Genomic DNA, 26,546 nt, shown 5'->3' on the forward strand with positions numbered 1-26,546 from the left:
CCTTCCAGGTGAGGCAACACTTCACCTGTGAGTCGGCTGGGGTGATATACTGCGTCCGGTGCTCCCGATGTGGCCTTTTATATATTGGCGAGACCTGACGCAGACTGGGAGACCACTTTGCTGAACATCTACGCTCTGTCTGCCGGAGAAAGCAGGATCTCCCAGTGGCCACGCATTTTAATTCCACATCCCATTCCCATTCTGACATGTCTATCCACGGCCTCCTCTACTGTAAAGATGAAGCTACACTCAGTTTGGAGGAACAACACCTTATATTCCGTCTGGGTAGCCTCCAAGCTGATGGCATGAACATCGACTTCTCTAACTTCCGCTAGGCCCCACCTCCCCCTCGTACCCCATCTGTTACTTATTTTTATGCACACATTCTTTCTCTCTCTCTCCTTTTTCTCCCTCTGTCCCTCTGAATATACCTCTTGCCCATCCTCTGGGTCCCCCCCCCCTTGTCTTTCTTCCCGGACCTCCTGTCCCATGATCCTCTTGTATCCCCTTTTGCCTATCACCTGTCCAGCTCTTGGCTCCATCCCTCCCCCTCCTGTCTTCTCCTATCATTTTGGATCTCCCCCTCCCCCTCCAACTTTCAAATCCCTTACTCACTCTTCCTTCAGTTAGTCCTGACAAAGGGTCTCGGCCTGAAACGTCAACTGCACCTCTTCCTACAGATGCTGCCTGGCCTGCTGTGTTCACCAGCAACTTTGATGGGTGTTGCTTGAATTTCCAGCATCTGCAGAATTCCTGTTGTTTGCTGAACCTGGTGGTGTGAGTTCTGAGGCTCCTGTACCTCCTTCCTGATGGCACCAGTGAGAAGAGAGCATAGCCTGGGTGGTGGGTAAGTACACAATAGATCAGCTATCTAATGTGCTAAGTGATAGGAAGTCTGGTTTGCAAGTTACTTTGAATTTATTAACAATGGCCCAAATTGCTTAAACCTATACTGTAGTTGCCTGGATTGATGCAGGCCAATTAACACATCCCCATTAGCTTAACGTTTGCTTGATGCATATGCAATGGTCTCATGGTCACCACTTTGAAAACCTAATCTCTTAGTCTGTGGACAACAGGAATTCTGCAGATGCTGGAAATTCAAGCAACACACATAAAAGTTGCTGGTGAACGCATGTTGCATGTAACTTTGTAGGTTGTTATCAGCCAAAATTGCTTGTATGGGAACAACTTTTTCAAAGAGAGGCTGATGAGTTTTACTCGGAGTACTGTGCTCAGTTCTGGTCACCTCACTACAGGAAGGATGTGGAAACTATAGAAAGGGTGCAGAGGAGATTTACAAGGATGTTGCCTGGATTGGGGAGCATGCCTTATGAGAATAGGTTGAGTGAACTCAGCCTTTTCTCCTTGGAGCGATGGAGGATGAGAGGTGACCTGATAGAGGTGTATAAGATGACCGGGGGCATTGATTGTGTGGATAGTCAGAGGCTTTTTCCCAGGGCTGAAATGGCTAACATGAGAGGGACTATCTGATTGTTGACCAGGACATTCCTCTGGTGTAAACAGGATTCTTAAAAGCAGGTAAACGGAGATGAGGAACTGCAAAATGTTTGAAAGGGACAATTTTCCAGGACGCAAGAGGAAACTGACAAGCTCTTCCATCAGAGACGTTGAGATGTCGGTAATTAAGGTCTATTCGATCACTGGTAAGATGGTGCCTGCATACAATTCTCCTTTGGTTGACATCTGGATAAGTCATGAAACCACATATTTAACTGTGTCTTTTCATTTGATTTTCATCATGGATGTGATTTTGGAGCTGTTGGGCCCTGAGATTTGCTGTTTGGGTATTCCAGCTCTGCAGTTTCCAACAGGATTCCTGGAGGCAGAAGCAGCGTGCAGGAACCTTGTGGTGAGAAGGCATGAGCTGATGTGCGACTCCATTTTGCTGATTGAAGTGACAAGGGAGATTGAAACATTGAGACGAATGCAGAAGATAAACACTGGCTGCCTGCCTTTTATCACTGTTGGGATCGCTCTGCTACCAGAGAGAGGAGATTGCCTTTTGATGACTATGGGATTGCTCTGAAACCAGAGAGAGAGGAGAGACTGTGTCGTGGTCCGGTCCGTGAGGTTCGCATTCCGGTTCACGGTCTGGTCTGTAAATCCGTATTCCAGGTTTTCCATTGTTCTGTTGGGTGCTCTGATTGAGGCACATAATTCTTGTTTGGGCAGACACATAAATACCTCTGGAGACCAGGGCTTGGCTGCTGGATTATTCCTGTTGAAACCCCCTGTCTGAATCCCTTCTCTGCCCCTGCCTCCTGAAGCCTTGCCTGCAACCTCACCTATTCTTGCTGTCAAGTTCTTTTGCTGGAGCAAGACCAGAGCCTTGCTGTGTCTAGATTGGAACTGTCTTTTGTTGTTTGGAACTCTCTCTGTGTCCATGCCTTTGCTAGGTAGGTCTAGCTGTTTTGCTGCTACCTTGCGCTGGGAGCTGTCTTGTTGTGTTCAGCATTCTGTGTATGAGTCCTGGCCCTATGTCCTGTCTCCCAAGACAAAGGTTCTGTGTTCCAGTCCTGCCAAGACTGAGTCTCTGTGTTTCCTGTTCTTTCAAGACCAAGTCAAGGCTTTGGGTCTTGTCCTGTTCTTGTACCTCATCCTGCCCCCATGTCCAGACCTGTTGCCTTGCCACGTCTTGTCCTCGCCTAGATCCGGAGTCCAAGCCGGAGTCAAGACCCAGGTTCTGGGTCCCTGTCCAGTCTCTGGTTTGGAGTCCTTGTCCAGGCTCCAAGTTCCTAGTCCTGGTCCTGCTTTCCTAGTCTAAGTCCTAGCCTAGGCCCTGAATCCTAGCCTCGCCCAGGGCCTATATCAATATCCAGTGTCCTTTCTTCCCCACTTCCCTTGCTTTCTTGACACACCTAGTCCTGTTCCTAGTACTTCAGTGTCTGTGTCTTGCATTTGGGTCTGCTCCTAGCGCCCCCGCTATGACAGACTGCCTTCTGATCACTGGTGGAATCACTCTGAAACCGGAGAGGGAGACTGCCTTCTGATCACTGGTGGGATCGCTCTGTACAGCAAAGGGAAAGGCCTGGAAATTTTTACCCAGGTTTTTGGTGTTTTGGAGATGGACTTAGACTGTAGACTTTTTCCAGTCTTAGTCTTTTATGTTGTGTTTTTGCCCAACCTTTCTCATTTTCTTGGTGCAGGGAGAGGGATTTGGAGGGGTTGAGGATTGTGCTGCTGTTCTTTCTTGGTTTCATGGTGATCCGGAGAAGAATTTGAGTTGTATACTTTAATAATGAACCTTTGAGCCAAAGCTGGGATTAGGGAAAATTCAGAGGTTGTTGAGGTGAGTACAAAAGGAGGGAAGAGGTTATACTTACATATTTATGGATTGGATGTACTAGGCTGAATAACTACCAGTTCAGAATGAAATGTGTATGATGTGGACCTTTTATTTGACAAGAAACGATGCAACACGAGGTGTGAAGGGAACATCTAATTACGAAATTGTGATCTTTGGGACAGACACAGCTTAACATGGAAAGTTTGTAAGGATATCACTGCCAGGGTAATGTACATAAATGCACTGTGTGTGTGTGTGTGTGTGTGTGTGTGTGTGTGTATATACACACTATGGGTCTCTCCACTGTAGAACACAGTGCACCAGATACAACAGACAATCCCAGATAGTGTTGTCTCACTTGGAAGGACTGTTTAGGGCCCTCAATGGACAGGTGTAGTATTTTGTCCACTTGCAGGGTTGTGCCAGGAGGGAGATTAAGGGCAAAGGATGAATGAACAATGGAATCATAGAGGGAGTGATCCCTGCAGATAGTGGGGGTGGGGAGGTAAAGATCTCTTCAGTGGTAGGATCCCTTGGTGAATGAACAATGGAATCACAGAGAGAGCGATCCCTGCAGATAGTGGGGGTTGGGGGGAGGGGGAAGATGTGTTTGGTTGTCGCCTCCCTTTAGAAGTGGCAGAAGCTGGGGAGAATGATGTGGAGGCTAATGGGATGGTAAGGTAAAGACAAGAGGAGCTCTAGCTTGGGTATTAGCCTCTGTAGTATCCAAGACATCTTCAAGGAGTGGTCCCTGCAGAAGGTGGTGTCCATGATTAAGGATCCCCACCACCCAGGACGTGCCCTCTTCACACTGTTACCATCAGGAAGCAGGTACCTGAAAGCACACACTCAGCAATTCCGGAACAGCTCCTTCCACTCTGCCATCTGATTCCTAAATGGCCATTGAACCTTTGGACTTTTGGGCACTACCTCACTACTTTTTTATTTGTTATTTTTGCACTGGTTGTTTAACTTAATATTTATATAAAATATAATTCGGTCGTTTTTCTCTTCATTTATCATATATTACATTGTACTACTACCATAAAGTTAACAAATTTCACGACATATGCTGGTGATATTAAATCTGATTCACTAAAGCTGTGGGAAGATGGGGTGAGTGTGGATGGCTGGGAAATGGAGGAGACTTTCTCCTCCAATATGTATTTGGCTCCCTACAAAGCATTACATTTTTGATAGTATTTGAGCTTTTTAGGGGGATTTAGTGGGAATAATGCCTGTCTCTTTGCTCCATATTACAACTCGGTAGCGCACCTGTGTTAGTCTGCCAACCGGCCACTTAACTTTACAAAGAAGAAACTCTGCCTCCTTATGGTCAGGAGCCGGTGCATGAGGCGCGGGGAGTGATGGGATTCTTGGCAGAACTGTGGAGGGCCTTTGGCGGCGCGGAGAATGATGGTATTCCTGGCGGGAGTAAGGAGGACCGCGGCTGTGCCGCCATCGTTGGATCCCGGCGGCAATGGCCGAGGTTCAGGTGGCGGCGGGTCCGGGGGAGAAGGAGCGTGAGGAGGAGTCGGTGTCGTGGACTCCCGAGGTCGAGGTCTGCCTCTTTCACGCCATGCTAGGTCACAAGCCCGTAGGTGAGTCTGAGGCGATGAACGGGAGGCTTAGGCCCTTCTTCCTCTTCTGCCTCTCTGCGCTAGCCAAGGCCTCTCCCCTCTCCCACACCGACTGGATGTGACAGCGAGGGGTCAGACTGGGGACTGGGTTACCTAACTTGTTTATGCTATGGACCCCTGCCTTTAACCGAGGGGTCAGGTTGGGAGCCCCGGCTCGGGGGAATATCCTCCCTCCATCAGCGGATTTGAGATGTTTCACTCGGTATATTTAAAGCGGAGGTTGGTAGGTTCTTGATTAGTCAGGATGTCAGGCAGAAGACAGAATGGGATTGAGAGGAATTAAGCAGTCATGATGGAATAACAGAACAGACTCCCAAACGGCCTAATTCTACTCCTGGGTCTTGTTCCCGTGCACAACTTTCAGTCTCCAGCGCACGATGTGGACCATGGCTCCCAGCAGCCAGATCTGGTGCGAAGCACAAATATTCTCAAATATGCCTACTGTTGGCACTCCCTGGTGTCATCATCGTCTTCACCGATGTCCTGGGGTGGACTAATTGACTTGCAAGTGAACAGGACCGGAGACAGAGAGAGAGACATTCTCTCACACAGACACACGCACTGTGGTGTGTACCGAACACAAAGTGTCCTCCTTGTACACATTTCTCCCCAGAATGCTCCAGAGCTTTACCCACCAGCAGATACCTGAGCAGTAGCTGTGAGCACCAGCACCTACAGGCTCCCCCGCCCCCAGCTGTGCACACCCTAGTTTGTGGGTGTAAATCCCTCCCAGTCAACACTGGGTGGGGTGCTCACCTTCTACACAAGGACTGCAGCCCTTAGTGTGTGGATGGGCTCACTGCTTCAGTCTGGAGAGGGGTTCAGGAACCACACTAAATACCAGCCTTGTCAACTTTGCTCTTGTCCCAAAACTTCATGAGGCCATGAACTGTCATCAGACTCTTGTGCAACAAGACGGACTCTTGGCCTAAAAATTTACCTCATTATGATCTGTGCTTTATCTTTTACCCGCACTGCACTTTTTTGCTAGATTTTTACACTTTATTCCGCATTGTTATTTATTATATTGTAACCTTATTGTAGCTCAAAGTAAATTTCTCTGTATACAACCCTGAGATTCATTTTCTTGCAAGCATTCATAGTAAATACAAAAATAGACAGTAGAATCAATGAAAGACTATGGGCAAACAACTGCAGTGGAAATTGTGCACATACAAAACAATAATTAAAAAGTCAAGAACTTGAGTTATAAAGTTCTTGAAAGTGAGTTGTGGAATCAGTTTGCTGTTAGAATGAGTGAAGATATCCCTTTAGGTGCAAGAGCCTGATGGTTGAGGGGTAATAACTGTTCCTGAACCTGGTGGTGTGAGTCCTGAGGCTCCTGTACCTCTTTCCTGATGGCAGGGGTGAGAAGAGAGTGTGGGTGGGATGGTGGGGGTCCTTGATGGATGCTGCTTTCCTGTGACAACATTCCATGTAGACGTGCTCAATAGTGGGGAGGGTTTTTACATGTGATGGACTGGGCTGTATCCACTACTTTTTGTAGGATTTTCCATTTGGGGCATTGGTGTTTCCATACCAGGCTATGATGCACCCAATCGATACACTCTCCACTCTGCATCTATAGAAGTTTGTCAGAGTTTTAGATGACATGCCAAATCTTTGCAAACCTCGAAGAAAGTAAAGGCATTGCTGGGCTTTCTTTGTAATTGCGTTGTGCCGGGCCCAGGCAGGTCCTCTGAAAGGATAACACTGAGGAATTTAAAGTTGCTGACCCTCCACTGGGGACTGGCTCATGGCCGTCCAGTTTCCTCCTCCTCAAGTCTATAATCACCTCCTCTGTCTCACTGACATTGAGAGAGAGGTTGTTGTGACACTACTCAGCCAGATTCTCACTCTCCCTCTTGTATGTTGATTCGGCCATTGACAGTGGTGTTCTCAGCAAACTTAAATATGACACTGAAGCTGTGCTTGGCCTCACAGTCATCAGTGTGGAGCTGGGGGCTAAGCACAATGCCTTGTGGTGCTGAAGGAGATTGTGGAGAAGATGTTGCCAATCTGAACTGCCTGGGCGGAATGCACTGTATGATCTGTATGAACAGTATGCACGACAAGGTTTCCACTGCATCCTGGTACGTGTGACAATAATAAACCAAATCAATAATGAACAGTCAGATCAACCATGTTCTCATTAAATGGCAGAGCAGACTTGTAGGCCAGTGACCTTACTCTCCAAATCAACATTTCCTGATGTCTCAGTCAACAATTCTGTCTCTTCCCCCGTCCCCACCACCCAGCCACCACTGGCACTCCAATGTGGAACCCTTTTTTCAGCATGGTTTACCCAGTGTTACAGAAGGAGGGACATTGCCTCCTCAGATACCACTTCAGGGAGCCGGGGGCAAAGTCTCTCTGTCAAGGCCAGCATGACCTTCCTGACTTGTTTCAGAATCACTGACCCACTGTTGGCGGTGAAATTTCTTTTGTGGCAGTGGTAAAACAATACATAAAAATGCTGTAAGTGGAAATGAGCATGTATAAAAATAAATGGTGCAAAGTAATGAGATTGTGCCCAGGTCCGAGAGCACGCATTGACTCTGGCTTTGACTGATTTAAGTGCCACACCAAATTGAAGCAGCTGGACCCAAGTTGAAGAGCAAGGAGCAACCGAGGATGGACGATTTAATCTGGGCCAAGTTGTAAACAATAGACAATACGTGCAGGAGTAGGCCATTCGGCCCCTCGAGCCAGCACCGCCATTCACTGTGATTATGGCTGATCATCCACAATCCGTATCCAGTTCCTGCCTTATCCCCATAACCTCTGATTCTGCTATCTTTAAGAGCTCTATCCATCTTTTTCTTAAAAACATCCAGAGATTTGGCCTCCACAGCCTTCTGGGGCAGAGCATTCTACATATCCACCACTCTCTGGGTGAAAAAGTTTTTCCTCAACTCCATTCTAAATGGCCTACCCCTTATTCTTAAACTGTGCCCTCTGGTTCTGGACTCGCCCATCCGCGGGAACATGCTTCCTGCCTCCAGCGTGTCCAATCCCTTAATAATCTTATATGTTTCAATCAGATCCCCTCTCATCCTTCTAAAGTCCAGAGTATACAAGCCCAGTCGCTCCAATCTTTCAACATATGACAGTCCCGCCATCCCAGGAATTAACCTTGTGAACCTACGCTGCACTCCCTCAATAGCAAGAATGTCCTTCCTCAAATTTGGAGACCAAAACTGCACACAATACTCCAGGTGTGGTCTCACCAGGGCCCTGTACAGCTGCAAAAGGACCTCTTTGCTCTTGTACTCAATTCCCCTTGTTATGAAGGCCAGCATGCCATTAGCTTTCTTCACTGCCTGCTGTACTTGCATGCTTGCTTTCAGTGACTGATGTACAAGAACACCTAGATCTCGTTGTGCTTCCCCTTTTCCTAACTTGACTCCATTTAGATAATAATCTGCCTTCCTGTTCTTACCACCAAAATGGATAACCTCACATTTATCCACATTAAACTGCATCTGCCCACTCACCCAGCCTGTCCAAGTTACCCTGCATTCTCATAACATCCTCCTCAAATTTCACACTGCCACCCAGCTTTGTGTCATCTGCAAATTTGCTAATGTTACTTTTAACCCCTTCATCTAAATCATTAATATATATCGTAAACAGCTGCGGTCCCAGCACTGAACCCTGCGGTACCCCACTGGTCATTAGCTGCCATTCCAAAAGGGACCTGTTAATCGCTACTCTTTGTTTCCTGTCAGCCAGCCAATTTTCAATCCATGTCAGTACTCTGTCCCCAATACCATGTGCCCTAATTTTGCCTACTAATCTCCTATGTGGGACTTTATCAAAGGCTTTCTGAAAGTCCAGGTACACTACATCCACTGGCTCTCCTTTGTCCATTTTCATAGTTACATTCTCAAAAAATTCCAGAAGATTAGTCAAGCACGCTTTCCCCTTCGTAAATCCATGCTGACTCGGACCGATCCTGTTACTGCTATCCAGATGTGTCATAATTTCATCTTTTATAATTGACTCCAGCATTTTTCCCACTGCAGACGTCAGGCTAACCGGTCTATAATTCCCTGTTTCCTCTCTTCCTCCCTTCTTGAAGAGAGGGACAACATTAGCCACCCCCCAATCCACAGGAACTGATCCTGAATCTACAGAACATTGGAAAGTGATTACCAATGCGTCCACGATTTCTAAAGCAACCTCCTTAAGTACCCTGGGATGCAGACCATCAGGTCCCGGATACTTATCAGCCTTCAGACCCAACAGCCTATCCAACACCATTTCCTGCCTAATATAAATTTCCTTCAATTCATCCATTACACTAGGTCCTTTGACCACTATTACATCTGGGAGATTGTTTGTGTCTTCCCTAGTGAAGACAGATCCAAAGTACCTGTTCAACTCGTCTGCCATTTCCTTAATAATAAATTCATCCTTTTCTGTCTTCAAGGGCCCAATTTTGGTCTTAACTATTTTTTTCCTTTTCACATACCTGAAGAAGCTTTTACTATCCTCCTTTATGTTCTTGGCTAGTTTACCTTCGTACCTCATTTTTCTCCGCATATTGCCTTTTTAGTTATCTTCTGTTGCTCTTTAAAAGTTTTCCAATCCTCTGGCTTCCCACTCATCTTTGCTATGTTATACTTCTTTTTTATCTTTATACTGTCCTTTACTTCCCTTGTCACCACGGCCTCCCCTTACTCCCCTTAGGATTTTTCTTTCTCTTTGGAATGAACTGATCCTGCACCTTCTGCATTATTCCCAGAAATACGTGCCATTGTTGTTCCACTGTCATCCCTGCTAGGGTATTGTTCCATTGAACCTTGGCCAGCTCCTCCCTCATAGCTCCATAGTTCCCTTTGTTCAACTGTAATACTGACACTTCTGATTTTCCCTTCTCCCTCTCAATTTGTAGATTAAAACTTAACATATTATGGTCACTGCCTCCTAATGGCTTCTTTACCTTGAGGTCCCTGATCAAATCTGGTTTATTGCACAACACTAAATTTAGAATTGCCTTCTCTCTGGTAGGCTCCAGTACAAGCTGTTCTAAGAATCCATCTCGGAGGGACTCCGCAAACTCCCTCTCTTGGGGTCCAGTACCAACCTGATTCCTCCAGTCTACCTATATGTTGAAATCCCCCATAACAACTGTAGCATTACCTTTGCTACATGCCAATTTTAACTCTTGATTCAACTTACACCCTACATCCATACTACTGTTTGGGGGCCTGTAGATAACTCCCGTTAGGGTCTTTCTACCCTTAGAATTTCTCAGTTCTATCCATACTGACTCCACGTCTCCTGATTCTATGTCCCCCCTTGCAAGGGACTGAATATCATTCCTCACCAACAGAGCCACCCCACCCCCTCTGCCCATCAGTCTGTCCTTTCAATAGGACGTATAGCCTTGAATATTCATTTCCCAGGCCCTGTCCACTTGAAGCCATGTCTCTGTTATTCCCACAACATCATACTTGCCAATTTCCAACTGAGCCTCAAGTTCATCTACTTTATTTCTTATACTCCGTGCATTCATACATAATACTTTTAATTCATTACTCCCCTCACCTCCCATATCAATTCCTATTTCACTTGGCCGTACTGTACGATCCCTTCTTGAGCTTTCTGCTCTGTTGATTCTGTTGTCTTTCTTAACTTTTCTTATTCTCACTTTCCCTTTAACTCCATCCTTATGTTTCCAGATTGTCCCCTCCCCCGCACTACTTAGTTTAAACACACCTGTGTTGCAGAGGCAAACCTGGCTGTCAGAATGCTGGTGCCCCGCTTATTAAGGTGCAACCCGTCCCTTTTGTACAATTCATCCTTACCCCGAAACATACTCCAGTGGTCCAAGAATGTAAATCCTTGATTCCTGCACCAGTTCCTCAGCCACGCATTCAGATCCATTATCTCCCTGTTCCTGCCCTCTCCAGCACGAGGAACTGGAAGCAAACCGGAGATAACCACACTGGAAGTCCTGCTTTTCAGCCTTCTTCCGAGTTCTCTGAAGTCGCGCTGTAGAATGTCTTTCCTCTTCTTCCCCACGTCATTTGTGCTGACACGCACCACCACTTCCGGATGTTCACCTTCACTCTTGAGGATTCCCTGCAATCGGTCTGTGACATCTTGGATCCCGGCACCAGGGAGGCAACACACCATCCTTAAATCTCGCCTGTTGCCACAGAAACCCCCTTCTGTACCTCTCACTTCAGGGTGTCTGGGACAAATAGGTGTTCAGCTCACTCTCCTCAAGGTTTACTCATCTCTGCAATGAATCAAGGCTGTGGCCTGCAGCTGGCTGGCTTCTCCCCTCTGGACCCACTCGTGAGCTTCAGTTGTTAGCCTGCTTTTGTTGTTTGGACACTTTGTTTCTCTTCTGCACATTGGCTGTTTGATAGTCTTTTTAACGGGTTCTGTTGTGTTTCTTTGTCTTGTGGTTGTTTGTGAGGAGGCGAATCTCAAGGTTGTGTGTAGGGTACATACTTTGATAATAAATGTAGTTTGAACTTCAAAGCGTTCAGAAATCTGATGGTGGAGGGGAAGAAGCTGTTCCTGAAACATTGAGTGTTTTCAGGCTCCTGTACCATACTAACAAGCAGAGTAATGGTGAATAAATACCCTCTCTGTTTGTCCGCAGGGGTTAACCGACACTTCCACATGATCTGTATCCGGGACAAATTCAGCCAGAATATCGGCCGCCAAATCTCCTCCAAGATAGTTTGGGAGCACCTCAACGTCATGTACGACATGCAAGCACTGGTATGTTGCTGGTCCCCAGATTTGCTCTTGGATTGGGCTCTTGCCTCGGGGAGAAGTCTGCTCCCTCACACTGATGTCACTACCTGCCTCTCCAGACCAGGAGGTTCCTTCTCAGTCGCCCACAAGGCCTTCTGGAACTTTTTGAACTTGGTGGTGAAATAAGTTAAGGGTGACACAGTAGTGTAATGGTCAGTGTGATGCATCCCAGGCTTAATTCCCTCTGCTGTCTGCAAGGAGTTTGTATATGCTCTCCGTGACCGCATTGGTTTCCTCACACTTTCCAAAGACTCGTAAGTTGGTAGGTTAATGGGCTGAGGACTTGTTACCTTGCTGTATCTCTAAATGAAATATAACCATGATCAAAGGGCCAATCACCTCCCACTTTTGCCCATGGTTGGTTGTTATCAATCTTGTCATCGTCAGCTGGGCTCTACAGCCAATCAGAATTCTCACAACTAATAAACTAGGAAACTTATTCTAATTCACATGTCACCCCCCCCGCCCCACCAGGCTCGTATGCAAACTTGGCTCATTAGCAGCCTCTGCTCATGGCCACGGGACCTGGTGGTGAGAGGCCACCGTTCGTAAACAATGTATGTCTAGGGTCGGTATGAATTGGGGTTCAACCAAACAGGAACATTGTGATGTTCTGATTATAGAAACCTTGATTTGAGCGAATACTGCAAAAATACTGCCTATACACAATTGTTGGTCAGCAAGAAATAACAGATTGTACACCGTATTAAATTATAAAGAAAGTATATTTACCAATTCCAGCTTTATCAAACAGTTAGCAGTGAAGAGGAAAAAAAAGGGCCCATTACAGTTAAATGTGCACAGAAAGTTGGAGATCATCCTGGAGTTGTTTTGTTATTCATGTGCTGGACCCACAGTCTGCGTGGAAGCACACCACATTCCAAACTTTGCTCAAAATCCATCTCAAACGGGCTCTCTGGGGAGTAACACACACAAAAAATGCTGCATTCCACCAGCAATTTTTGTGTGTGTTGCTTGAATTTCCAGCATCTGCAGATTTCCTCGTGTTTGCATCTGTCGGGAGTATTGGCCCTTCCTCGTATGTAGAGCCACACATAGCACCGTGCCACAGGGACGCTCGCAGCCATCTTCCTTCCTGTCTTCTCAGCAGCTCCCGCCAAAAAACACGAAACACACTGTCCGTTGCCAAAAACTTCCTCTGCCCCACTCTCGCTACATCTTTCGCCCGATTCACCATCCTCATTGGCTGACATAACATTACTAAGTGGAACAACAGGGCTCTTATCTTAGCCGAAACCAAAACATTGTAGCAGCAGGACACACTGCTTTTACAGAAAACTGCTGAAATGAAATACCTACAACATAGCAGTATAAATCTTAACCAGGGCATTCTGCCCTCCCACCCACCAAAAATAGTCATGTCCTCATGACTTTGTAATTTATTAAACCATTATTAATAACACAGTATTCAAGTGAATTTCGTGACTTCAGGACCCCAATCCATTTGTAAATGGAAGTAGCACATCTCACCATGGGAATGGACATAACTGTTTCCCAGGTGCATCCTCTGCCAGCTGAGCTAAGGGTTTCCTGACTGTCTCAGATGTCCTTATCTCATCTTCAGCCACTCCTTGTGACCTTTCCTGTCCACGGGAGGATGCCTCCCCCTGTCTACCACTTGTACCTTCCGGTGGCTCAGGTTCCCCTGCCCATTACTGAACTTGGCTTCCTTCAGTTTAAGCAGATGCTGCTGAACGTCTTCAACCTCCATGGGTGCGAACCGGTGAGACCTCTCTCAGGGGTGTCCTCATTTACTTGAATAATGTGGCAAGTCCTCTTGGAGCAGCCAGCATCAGACTCATCAGTAGAAAAGACATCTTCCCGTTCCAACAACTTCTCAGTTCCATTTCGTGGGTATCAGTGAGTCACCAGAATTACTTTGATGTCAACATCTTCAAACCGGGAGACTGTTTCCCTGAAAACCGGACACTAACCCCGCAGGAAAAGTGGGGGCAGTTGGGTTTTCTGCCTTTAGGAGCCTCACTCTATCAGCTGCTGGACCCTTTAATTTCCCTACCAGGCTCTGTTTTCTCATATTATCTGAGCTCTGCCATTCATCCGTAACTGAGACGTCTGCTCAGCCCAAGCCTCATGGTCTTCTTTCCCATCGGGTGGAGGCTTGACTCCAGAGAACACCCCCAGCCCACAGTAACTTTGGCTGCTTAATTTATCAACCAGTGATGTAATTGCTGAAACTAGCTCAGAATTTAAATCAACTGCTGAAGGACCCGTTAGACCTTTCACATCAGACAACTCTTTTCCCTCACTTCACAGGAACAACAACTTGTCGTTAAAGTCTTCACCCTCAGCTACATTCCCTCCTCCTCTTTTAAAAAAAAAAGGGACTGCCCATGTTCTCGCCTCTCCAGGATCTCCCAGCCTATCAGGTAGTGTGAATTAATTCACATCACTGCTAGCTTGGACTAACATGACATCCTTACCAACCGATTGGTCAAAATGCTGCTCAATCAGTGTAACTTTCCCCAAAACTTTTACAGAACTCAGTATTCTGAGTAACTCTTCATCAGGAATTCAGACATCTAGCCTGCTCAAAACATGAGTGTTATTTGTGGATATTCTCTTTGACTCGCACCAAACCTTGTGTCCATAATAAGGTATCTTTATCACTTTCCCTGACACTAGTTTAAAACACAGGCTTAAATACACAGACCGCTTAATCAGCTCTAAAACAGCAGGTACACAGCATCCGAAATCCCGGACCATGGTCCCCACAAAATCTCAGGATCAAGAGTTTGGATGAAATTGAGGTGGCGTTTGACGATAACAATTCCAAGGCAGTGAGAGTATGTAAAGTTCTCTCTGAAATTCTCAGCAGCTGAAGAAACCAGGCACACATCCATTGATGGTGAATCTGCAGAATTCATTGCCACAAGTGGCTGTATCATTGGGTGTATTTAAAGAGGTTGATGTGTTCTTGATCATTTGGAGTCAAAGGTTACAAGGAGAAGGCAAGAGAATGGGGTTGAGGGATAATAAAGCAGCCATGATGGAATGGCAGAGCAGACTCGATGGGCTGAATGGCCAGTTTCTGCTCTTGAGTCTTACGGTGGAGAATCTGATGACGCGCAGTACCTCTAGACAACCACACATGACTGTAGCTTCCTGTTTGTAATACGAAAGGAGGCGCTCTGTAAATGACGAGAAAATCTGCAGATGCTGCAACTTCAACCAGTGCAAATAAGATAAACGGTCTTCCCAATTTCTCTAGATACTGTTTGCTTTTCTCAGGCCAGGCAAAGCCCTGGTAATCTCAGCCCATTGCACCACGTCAACCTGGTGCAATAACGGGACATAGTCACAATCTCAGATCTATTCGCTACCGCAGCCTACACACAACCATCACTGATCTCCAGGTGAACGGGTGCTATTGTGGCGAAGTCCATTGTCCACTGGTTCCCATTTAACAGTGTAAGTTTGGTGTGTACTCCTTCAAGCTGATCATATCCACTGTGCAGGTCAGGCCGCATCTCGGAGAGCAAGTAAACGGTCGATGTTTCAGGCGGAGACCTTTAATCAGGACTAGAAAGGGCCTTGCTCAACCGCCTACCTTCCCCTCACCTGGTTTCACCTTCATCTTCAAGCTTCCCCTTCTCCCACCACCTCATTCTGGCTTCTGCCCCCTTTCCAGTTCCTCCACCATTTTGTGTGTTGCTTTGGATTTCCAGCGTATGCAGATTTTTTTGTTTATTTAAACCTGGCATCTTACTTTATTTAGAGCCCTTTTGTCCCAACGTTACAGTGACCAATTAACCTTCTAACCCATACGTCTTTGGAATGTGGAAGGAAACCAGAGCACCCAGAGGAAACCCATGCGGTTATGGGGAGAACGTACAACTCTTCACAGGCAGAGGCAGAATTGAACCAGAGTCGTTGGCTCTGTAAAGTGTTACTCCAACCACTACGTTACGGAGCTGCCTGGCCATATTGTATCTCAGTAGGAGCACTTATTGGAACATGAACTTTGAATTTCAATTCAATTCAGGTTGGAGAGGTTTTTTGTTTTATGTAATTTGGAAAATTCAGGTGTTTCAAATATTTAGACACACTGTCACTCGAATAAATTGGAAGGGGTTTGGCCCAAAACTTTGTCTGTACATTTTTCCATAGACGCTGCCTGCCCTGCTGAGTTCCTATGGTATTTTGTGTGTGTTGCTCTGATTTCCAGCATCTGCAGATTTTCTCTTGTTTGTGAAACAAAACGCTGCTGGACAATAAACTCCACCTACACATTGCTGACACTTCGTTGTTGTCCTGGATTGTCCATCGTTTTTCTAGTCACATCCTCCAATGTACATCAATAAATATGTATTGGAGGCCCTTCAATTATATACACCTCATTTTGGTTTTCTCTCACCCTCGGACCCCACCTCCTCCACAGTCCCACAGTCTGCCACTCACATCCTACATTCCCTGTGCATCTCTGAGGCTGGCTGCTTAAACCCACTGCTTTCCACTTTATTCCCCCCTGCCCCCCCATGGCAAATCAAACTCTGTGCACCATTCTTTCAGCGTTCTAAGTCCGGGGAATTGTTAATGTGTCCAGAGTCCCCTAACTCTTCCTTGTTTTCCAGCACGAGTCAGAAATCCTGCCTTTTCCAAACGGTGAGCGGAATTTTGTTCTACCTGAAGACATCATCCACGAGGTGAAGGAAGGTGTGGAGCTGTGATTGCGCAGGCGCCGGAGGGGGAGGTTGTGCCCGCTGTCTTATCCAATCCCTTATTGTAACCGCATCTACACATTTTCACTTGTAACCTTCCTCAGTGAGAATCTGTACTCTGCCTCCCTCTGCCTTGCAGACATCTAAGGTTGTTCAAGTCCTGGCAGTACTCTCTGCCCTTAATAATGCCTTTCCTATAACAGAGTGATCAGAACTGTATGCAATCTAAGTGGCTCAGCGTAACAGTTTACAGCGCCAGCAACTCTGCGTCAATTCCCATCACTGTAAAGAGTTTGTACGCTCTCCCCGCGACTGCGCGGGTTTGTACGTTCTTCAGGTGACCACGCGGGTTTGTACGTTCTCCAGGTGACCGCACGGGTTTGTATGCTCTCCCCGCGACCGCGCGAGTTTGTACGCTCTTCCCGCGACCGCGCGGGTTTGTACGCTCTCCCTGCGACCGCGTGAGTTTATACGCTCTCCCTGCGACCGCGTGAGTTTATACGCTCTCCCCGCGACGGCGCAGGTTTCCTCCCACCTTCCAAAGATGTACAGGTTGGCAGGGTAATTGGTCACATGGGGGGTAATTGGGCAGAGCGAGTTCATTGGGGGCAGAGAAGCCTGTTCCCGTGCAGTATCTCCAGATAAACTAAAGTCCTCCAGCCTTGGCTTCACCTGCACTCAATTCCCTGACCGAGGACCACATTTACCACCCTGTCTGCCTGTGACCCAGCTTGTCCCAGTAAGGCAATAAAGTGTCTCTGGACCCGGTTGTGGCCTGTTCCCCAGGGGTCCAGTCACTCACTGGCCTTGCAGTCTCTCTGACCAGTGGGCTTGGGGTCGGGTGAGTCCCCTGTGTAACCTTTGATACTCTTCCACCACAGGCAAGGCTGGGGCAGAGGAGGAGCTGAAGGCCGAGCTGAAGGAGGAGTTGCCGGAGCTGGCAGTGACTGAGGAAGGTGTGTGCATGGAATCCCCCTACTACAGTACAGCACACAGCAGGCTCTTCGGTCCACAACGTTATGCCGAACCAATTAAATTAGTAATCAAATAGCTAACTAATCTTCTCTCTTCTGACTACACAATGTCCATATCTTTCCATTTCCCTCACATCCATGTGCCTACCTAAGTGACTCTTCAAAGTCTCTAATGTTTCTGCCTTGACCACCACCCTAGTCAGCACATTCCAGGCACCCACCAATCTGCGTGGTAAAAAAACGTGCCCCTCACCTCCCCTTTGAAATTACCCCCTCTCACCTTAATTGCATGCCCTCTGGTATTAGACATTTCAACCCTGGGAAAAAGGTGCTCTCTAATCCAGGCAGCATCCCTCTTCTGGAGCCTCGACATCCTTCCTACAATGGGGCAATCAGAACTGTATGCAGTACTCCAGATGTGGCCTAACTAGAGCTTTATAAAGCTGCAACATAACTTTGAACTCATTGCTTCAACTAATAAAAACAAGCATGGCATAAGCCATCTTCAGCACCCTATCAACCTGTGTAGTCACTCTCAGGGAGCTGTGAACTTGGATTCCAATGTCCCGCTGCTCATCAACACTGCTAAGGATCTTGCCCATGACAGTGTACTGTCTCCTTGCATTTGGCCCGGTCCCTCTGCCATTTCTTCACCAGTATCTGCAACTGTACTGTTTGTCAGTCTTCTACACTATCCACAACACCGCCAACCTTTGTATCATCTGCAAACCTATTAACCCACACATCCAGGTCTTTTATATACGTCACAAACAGCAGAGGTCCCAGTGCAGGTTCCTACGGAACATCACTAATTACAGTGTCTCTTCGATCACTACCCTTTGACTTCGATGGACAAACCTTGTCACCTCACCAAAAAAACTAATTTAGTAAAACTCAGCTTGTCCCACACAAATCCATGCTTGCTCGCCCTAATTAGGCCATGGTTTCCAAATGCTCAGAAATTCTATCCCTAAGAATTCTGTCCAATAACTTCCTTACCACTGACATGATACTCACCTGGATTAGTTTCCAGGATTATCCCTAGTTCCCTTCTTGAATAATGGAACAGCATTAGCTACTTGCCAGTCCTCGGGTATCTATCCTGGGGCTAGGGAGGACACAAAGATATTGGCACAGACCCCAAAGATCTTTTCTCTTGCCTATCAATAACCTGGGGTATATCCTATCAGGACTTGGGGACTTTGCACCTCAGTGCTCTTTAAGAGACCCAACACTACCTCGAACTGCCCTTGCATATCCCTATTCTCCACATCCTTCTCCTTGATAAAGACTGATGTTGTCGTTGTCATCATCATTGTGTGCCATGGTCGAACATGGTCTATGACTATGATTGTTCCTGACAAATTCTACAGAAGCGGTTTGCCATTATCAATACCCTTCAGAGACTGTCTGCCTGGTGTCAGTGGTCACATAACCAGGACTTGTAATCTGCACCAGCTGCTCCCATGGCTACACGTGACTCTGATCGGGGAGCTAAGCAGGTGCTTCACCTTGCCCAGGGTGACCTGAAGGCTAGCAGAGGGAAGGAGTGCCTTACACCTCCTTTGGTAGAGACCGCACCACACAAAATCCTGACATAAAGTACTCATTAAGGACCTTGCTCACATTCTCTGCATCCAAGTAAATGGTCCCCCCTTTATCCTTGAGTGTTCCTGCCTTCTCCCCAGTTACCCATTTGCTCTTGATGTATGTATAAAATGCTTTGGGATTCACCTTAATCCTACTTGCCAAGGACTTTTCATGGCTCCTCTTGATTTCCTAATTCCCTCTTTGGGTTCTTTTTCTGGCTTCTTTATAATCCTCAAAGGCTCTCATTGATTCTAGCTTCCTAAGTTTTACATACTTTCCCTTTTTCTTCTTGACTGTAGAATTTTCTCTATTTCTGCATAAATGTGATCAGATCTTCACATTGTCCTAAAACTAGATAAAGAGAACTCAATTAAATAAATAACAAACATTATACTTGTTCATATATTTATTGATGAAAAACTATCCAATATTACATGTATTTGTTGGAAAAAGTATGTGAACCTTCTACAAAAGCTATTTGGAGTCAAGTGTTCCAATCAATGAGATGATGAGATTGGAGGTGTGGGTTGTAGAGGTGCCCTGCCTATTAAAAAAGAAACACAAAGTCAGCCTGCTCTTCTCAAGAAAGATCTGTTTATGTGCACCATGCTTCAATCAAAACAACTTTCAGAGGGCCTTAGAGGAAGAATTATCGAGATACATGAAGATGGAAAAGGCTACAAAAGCATTTCTAAAAACCTGTGTGTTCATCACTCCACAGTAAGAGAAATTGTCTACAAACAGAGGAAATTGTTGCAACTCTGCCTAGGAGTGGGCATCCTGCAAAAATCAGACCAAGAGCCCAATGTGCAATGCTGAAAGAGGTGATAAAGAACCTGAGGGTAACAGCAAAAGACGTGTAGAAATCTCTAGATATTGCTAAAGTCTCTGTTCATGTGTCTGCTACAAGAAAAACACTGAACAAGAATGGTGTTCATGGAAGGACACCATGGAGAAACCACTGCTATCCAAAAAAAAAACATTTCCGCGCGTCTCAAGTTTGCAAAAGACCACATGCATGTTCCACAACACTTCTGGGACAAAAGTCCTGTGGACAGATGAGACAAGAGTTGAACTTTTTGGAGGAAAAAGGACACTGCACACCAACACCAGAACCTCATCCCAGCTGCAAAGCATGGTGGAAGAAGCATCATGGTTTGGGGCTGCTCTGTTGCCTCAGGGCCTGGACAACTTGCAATTGTTGAGAGAACAATTAATTCAAATTTGTATTTAGACAGGAGAATGTTAGGGTAGCTGTCCATCACCTGAAGCTTAATAGAAGTTGGATAATGCAACAAGACGATCTGAAAGACAAGAGTAAGTCGACAACAGCATGGTTTAAAAAGAAGAAAATTCATGTTTTGGAATGGCCGAGTCAAAGTCCTGACCTTAATCCTATAGCAATGTTGTGGAAGCAGTTCGTGCAAGGAAGCCTGCCAGCATCCCAGAGCTGAAGCAGTTTTGTAAGGACGAATGGCCTAAAGTTCCTCCAAGCTGATGTGCAGGACTGATCAACAGTTACTGGAAACGTTTGGCTGAAGTTATCGCTGTACCTGTTACTGAAAGCAAAGGTTAACATACTTTTTCCAACAAATACACATAATATTGGATCATTTTTCCTAATAAATAAATGAGCAGGTATGATGTTTTTTATTTAATTGGGTTCTCTTTATCAAGTTTTAAGACTTGCATGAAGATCCAATCATATTTTAGGTCAAATTTATGCAGAAATAGAGAAAATTCTACAGGGTTCACAAACTTTCTGGCACCAATGTATTATGATGCAGGCTGAAAGTGCTATACATAGATTGTAAAGGTAAATCAATATAGTCATAAAAAGACAATTAAAAATCATAAGTAAAGACAAATGTTATATAAAATAAAATGTAATTAATTTAATGTAATACAAATTAATAAAATGTAATGATTTAATAAACCCTCCCAGATGCACCTATGCACGTAACAAACTCTGCCCTATCTAAATCTCTTGTATTCACAAGGTCCCAGTTTATATTAGGTAACTTGAAGTCCCCCATAACAACAATCCTATTATTTTTATATCTTAATCATGTATCTTTTCCTCAATGTCCCAGTGGCCATTTGGGAGGATCTGTAGTACAATCCCATCAGAGTGATTCCACCCTTCCTGTTTTTCCGTTCTACCCATATAGACTCCGTGGATAAGCCTTGCTTTATGTCCCCTCTGAGTGCAGTTGTGATAAGGTTCCTGATTAGTAATGCAACTCCCCCCCCCCCCACACCTCACTCTCTATCCTTTCTAAAACATCAAAACCTTGGGACATTAAGCACTCATTCCTGTCTCTCTCACAATCAGGTCTCTGTAATGGTCACAACATCATAGTTCCACGTTCGTCTAGCATTTTTTTTGTGTGTTGCTCTGGATTTCCGGCATCTAGAGAATGTGTTGTGTTCTGGATCGGGTGAAGTTGGTTAGGGAATACATGTCATCTTGGACACTGAGTGAAACACGGGTGAGCTTGTAACTGCACCTGAGCTGGTAGATGGTTCTTTGCTTGAACACCTCACTCCTGACTCTGCAGCACTCCTTGCTACAGCTGTTCTCATTGATTTTGCCTTCAAGACCCCAGGAGATCTTAAGACATAGGAGCAGAATTAGGCCATTCTGCCCATCGAATCTGCTTCGTCATTCCATCATGGCTGATAAATTATCCCTCTCAACCCCCACTCTTCTGCCTTCTCCTGTAGCCTTTGATGGCCTGGCTAGCCAAGAACCTGTCAACCTCTGCTTTAAATATACCTAGTGACTTGGCCTTCACAACCATCCGTGACAACGAATTCCACAGATTCATCACCCTCTAGCTAAAGAAGTTCCTCCCAATCTCTGCTCTAAATGGACATCCCCCTATTCCGAGACTGTGCCCTCTGGTCCTACACTCTCCACATCCACTCTATCTTGGCCTTTCAATATTTGGTAAGATTCAGTGAGATTCCCCCTCATTCTTCTAAACTCCAGTGAGTACTGGCCCTGAGCCATCAAACACTCGTCATACATTAACCTTTTCTTTCTGAGATGATTCTCATGAACCACTAGACCTTCAATGCAAGCACATTCTTTTTTGGATAAGGGGCAGAAAACTGCTCTCAGTACTCCAAGTGTGATCTGACCAATGCCTTATAAAGCCTCAGCATCACATCCCTGCTCTTATATTCTAGTCCTCTGGAAATGAATGCTAACATTGCACACTTAGGAAATCCTGCACAAGGATTCCAAAGTCCCTTTGTACCTCTGATTTTTAAATTTTCTCCATGTTTATATAAAAAAAAAGTATACACCTTTATTCTTTATACCAAAACTGCATGGCCATACACTTCCCTACACTATATGCCATCTGTCACTTTGTCCATTTTCCCAATCTGTCTCAGTCCTCCTTCCTTAACACTACCTGCTCCTCCTCCCATCTTCGTATTGTCTGCAAAAAATAGTTAAGACCAAAACTGGGCCCTTGAAGACAGGATCGGGTGAATTTATTATGGGTAACAAGGAAATGGCAGACGAGTTGAACAGGTACTTTGGATCTGTCTTCACTAGGGAAGACACGAACAATCTCCCAGATATAATAGTGGCCAAAGGACCTAGGGTAATGGATGAACTGAAGGAAATTTATATTAGGCAGGAAATGGTGTTGGATAGGCTGTTGGGTCTGAAGGCTGATATGTCCCCGGGACCTGATGGTCTGCATCCCAGGGTACTTAAGGAGGTGGCTTTAGAAATCGTGGACGCATTGATAATCATTTTCCAATATTCTACAGATTCAGGATCAGTTCCTGTGGATTGGAGGGTGGCTAATGTTGTCCCTCTCTTCAAGAAGGGAGGAAGAGAGAAAACAAGGAATTATAGACCGGTTAGCCTGATGTCGGTGGTGGGAAAGATGCTGGAGTCAATTATAAAAGGTGAAATTACGACACATCTGGATAGCAGTAACAGGATTGGTCCGAGTCAGCATAGATTTATGAAGGGGAAATCGTGCTTGACTAATCTTCTGGAATTTTTTGAGGATGTAACTATGAAAATGGACAAGGGAGAGCCAGTGGATGTAGTGCACCTGGACTTTCAGAAAGCCTTTGATAAAGTCCCACATAGGAGATTAGTAGGCAAAATTAGGGCACATGGTATTGGGGGCAGAGTACTGACATGGATTGAAAATCGGCTGGCTGACAGAAAACAAAGAGTAGTGATTAACGGGTCCCTTTCGGAATGGCAGGTGGTGACCAGTGGGGTACCGCAGGGTTCAATGCTGTTTACAGTATATATTAATGATTTAGATGAGGGAATTAAAAATAACGTTAGCAAATTTGCCGATGACACAAAACTGGGTGGCAGTGTGAAATTTGAGGAGGATGTTATGAGAATGCAGGGTGACTTGGACAGGCTGGGTGAGTAGGCAGATGCAGTTTAATGTGGATAAATGTGAGGTTATCCACTTTGGTGGTAAGAACAGGAAGACAGATTATTATCTAAATGGAGTCAAGTTAGGGAAAGGGGAAGTACAACAAGATCTAGGTGTTCTTGTACATCAGTCACTGAAAATAAGCATGCAAGTACAGCAGGCAGTGAAGAAAGCTAATGGCATGCTGGCCTTCATAACAAGGGGAATTGAGTATAAGAGTAAAGAGGTCCTTCTGCAGCTGTACAGGGCCCTGGTGAGACCACACTTGGAGTACTGTGTGCAGTTTTGGTCTCCGAATTTGAGGAAGGACATTCTTGCTATTGAGTGCAGCATAGGTTCACAAGGTTAATTCCCGGGATGGCGGGACTGTCATATGTTGAAAGATTGGAGCGACTGGGCTTGTATACTCTGGAATTTTGAAGGCTGAGAGGGGATCTTATTGAAACATATAAGATTATTAAGGGATTGGGCACGCTGGAGGCAGGAAGCATGTTCCCGCTGATGGGCAAGTCCAGAACCAGAGGCCACAGTTTAAGAATAAGGGGTAGGCCATTTAGAATGGAGGTGAGGAAAAACTTTTTCACCCAGAGAGTGGTGGATATGTGGAATGCTCTGCCCCAGAAGGCTGTGGAGGCCAAGTCTCTGGATGCTTTCAAGAAAGAGATGGATAGAGCTCTTAAAGATAGCGGAATCAAAGGTTATGGGGATAAGGCAGGAACTGGATATTGATTGTGGATGATCCGCCATGATCACAGTGAATGGCGGTGCTGGCTCGAGGGGCCAAATAGCCTTCTGCACCTATTATCTATTGCAGATTTGGCCACAACACCATCGATTCCTCATCCAAATCGTTGCTATGTAACATGAAAAGAAGCGGTCCCAACACCAACCCTGGCAGGAAACTTCTTTGTCTCCTGCCTATGAATCTTCCATCCCTGCTAGTACCTTTCCTGTGATACCATGAGCTCGTAGCTTGTTAAGCAGCTTCATGTGCAGCACCTTCTGAAAATCAAGTGAACAACATCCACTGACTCTCCTTTGTCCAACTTGCCTGTTATTTCTTTGGCTTATGCTGACTTTGACCTGTTTTATCATGTGTCTCCAAGTACCCTGAAACAGCATCTTTAATAATGGAGTCTTCTGTCGAACCATGAGTGCCTATAGTGCAGAGCTCAGGGTGGGAGTGTGTAAAGTGGGGAGGTGGGGAAGTCCAGTTGGAGACTGGAGCCAAACCAATGTGTGGCTGGATTCAGCGTCTGGTTCTCTGCTGTGATGCCTGAACCCGAGGTCAGCTCTGAGAATTCCTTCCCACTTTACTAGTGATCTGTTGAGACTCTTTCTCCCCCACATAGGTAACGCCAAGGTGGCAGAGAAGCTGATGGTGAAAGAGAAGATGTCCATGGCAGGCGAGGCAGGAACCAAGGAAGTGATCGACAAGCGGAAGAGAAACCGATCCACAGCCAGCCTCCTGAGTGTGAACAGTAATCCAGCGAGCCCCAGCGGTGCCAAGCGCAGGCGGGTGTGAGATCCGCAGGATTGGAATCTCCAGCTGTCCAGCAGCAAGACTGAGGAAAGGAGGGACAGTGACCACGAGGTCTGTAACCCCAGCAGGCCAGCCACGGGGCAGATGCCCCATTGTCTCTCAAAGGTGGCTTTGTTAATCTGTCAGATCTTTGTTCAATTCTTCAGCCCCCATTCTGTTGCACTCCACCCGTCCAGGCCATCAGATGTGATGTTCAATGCCTTCTGGCGGACATTCCCAAATTTCTGGAACTGTGCTGGACCCATGGGGATGGGGGGAGATTGAGGGAAGGTGTTTCCATTTTGGCCTATTGTACTTGTTTAGTTGTCTCTTCACTTCTAGTTGTGAATGTATTTGTGTGTGGTTTTTTAAAAATAATTTCTAATTAAAACCAGGTTGGTGATATCTGGCTGGGAATGTCCATGTGAAATTCACTTAGAATTATAGATCATAAGCAGAATTAGGCCATTCAGCCTGTCAAGTCTGCTCTACCGTTTAGTCATGTCTGACTTTTCTCAACCCCATTCTCCCGCCTTCTCCCTGTAACCTTTGACGCCCTTACTAATCAAGAACCCACAAACCTCAGCTTTAAATATACCCAATGACTTGGCCTCTCCGCTGCGCGTGGTAATGAATTCTACAGATTCACCACCCTCTGGCTAAAGAAATTCCTCCCCATCTCCATTCCCAATGGATGTCCTGCTGTTCTGAGACCATGCCCTCTGGCACACGACTCTCTCGCTAATGAAAACATCCTCTCCGCACCCACTCTATCCTTTCAGTGTTGCATAGGTTTCGATGAGATCTTCCCTCCCCCGAACTCCATCACATACAGGCCCAATACAGAAACAGGCTGTTTGGCCCATTGTCCCGATGTTAATCTTGTGTCCCATCTCTGCTAATCCCATTTCAGAATCAGAATCAGAATCCTTTATTATCACCAAGTATGTGGATACATACAGGGAATTTGATGCCGGTTTCCCTGAGCTCTCGCTGTACAGAATAAAAAAGCAAACAAAACAATAGTGCAAATAACCGTGAACTATATACAATGAGGTACACCTGTGTATGTACAGGTGGACTTGGTTTATAATAGACTAAAATTCAAGTGTTCATAAAGACTGATGGCATATGGAAAGAAACTGTTCTTGTACCTATTTGTCCTGGCTCCATCCAGGCTCAGCCTCTGTCTAAATACCTCATAAACATAGTCATTGTATCTGGAAACAATACCATTTTCTCTTCATAACCCATATGCACCAGTGCTGTTAACATTTCACCTCCTGGAATACAACTCAAGACAGTTCAAGTCCTGGTGTTTCACCGTGGAACCAGAGTTAATGTGTAGAGTCTACATCCTGCACTGATGCAGATTTCATCGATGGTTAGTGATTTTAAAGATTAGAAAGTTATTTGTCATGTACATCTGAACATACAGTGAAATGCATTGTTTGTATCATTTCAAACTACCAAGGATGAGCTGGGGGCAGCTCACAAGTGCCAACATAGCATGCCCACAACTCACTGACCCTAACCCGTACGTCTTTGGACTACAGGAGGAAACCCATGCAGCCACGGTGAGAACATCCAGACTCCT

At 45.8% G+C, this 26,546-nt stretch overlaps 1 protein-coding gene across 1 annotated transcript; it reads left to right on the forward strand.

Annotated features, from left to right (window-relative positions):
* The first annotated feature begins 4,725 nt into the window (after nucleotides 1–4,725).
* mrgbp (MRG/MORF4L binding protein) lies at nucleotides 4,726–25,354 on the forward strand. The gene is made up of 5 exons (XM_072244626.1): nucleotides 4,726–4,911; nucleotides 11,576–11,697; nucleotides 16,347–16,428; nucleotides 17,315–17,389; nucleotides 24,780–25,354. Exons 1-5 carry the CDS (start codon nucleotides 4,791–4,793, stop codon nucleotides 24,950–24,952), a joined length of 573 nt encoding a protein of 190 aa, XP_072100727.1. The 5' UTR covers nucleotides 4,726–4,790; the 3' UTR covers nucleotides 24,953–25,354.
* Nucleotides 25,355–26,546: the final 1,192 nt, after the last annotated feature.

Source organism: Mobula birostris, chromosome 2 (assembly GCF_030028105.1).
Source record: "Mobula birostris isolate sMobBir1 chromosome 2, sMobBir1.hap1, whole genome shotgun sequence".
Lineage (NCBI taxonomy): Eukaryota > Metazoa > Chordata > Chondrichthyes > Myliobatiformes > Myliobatidae > Mobula > Mobula birostris.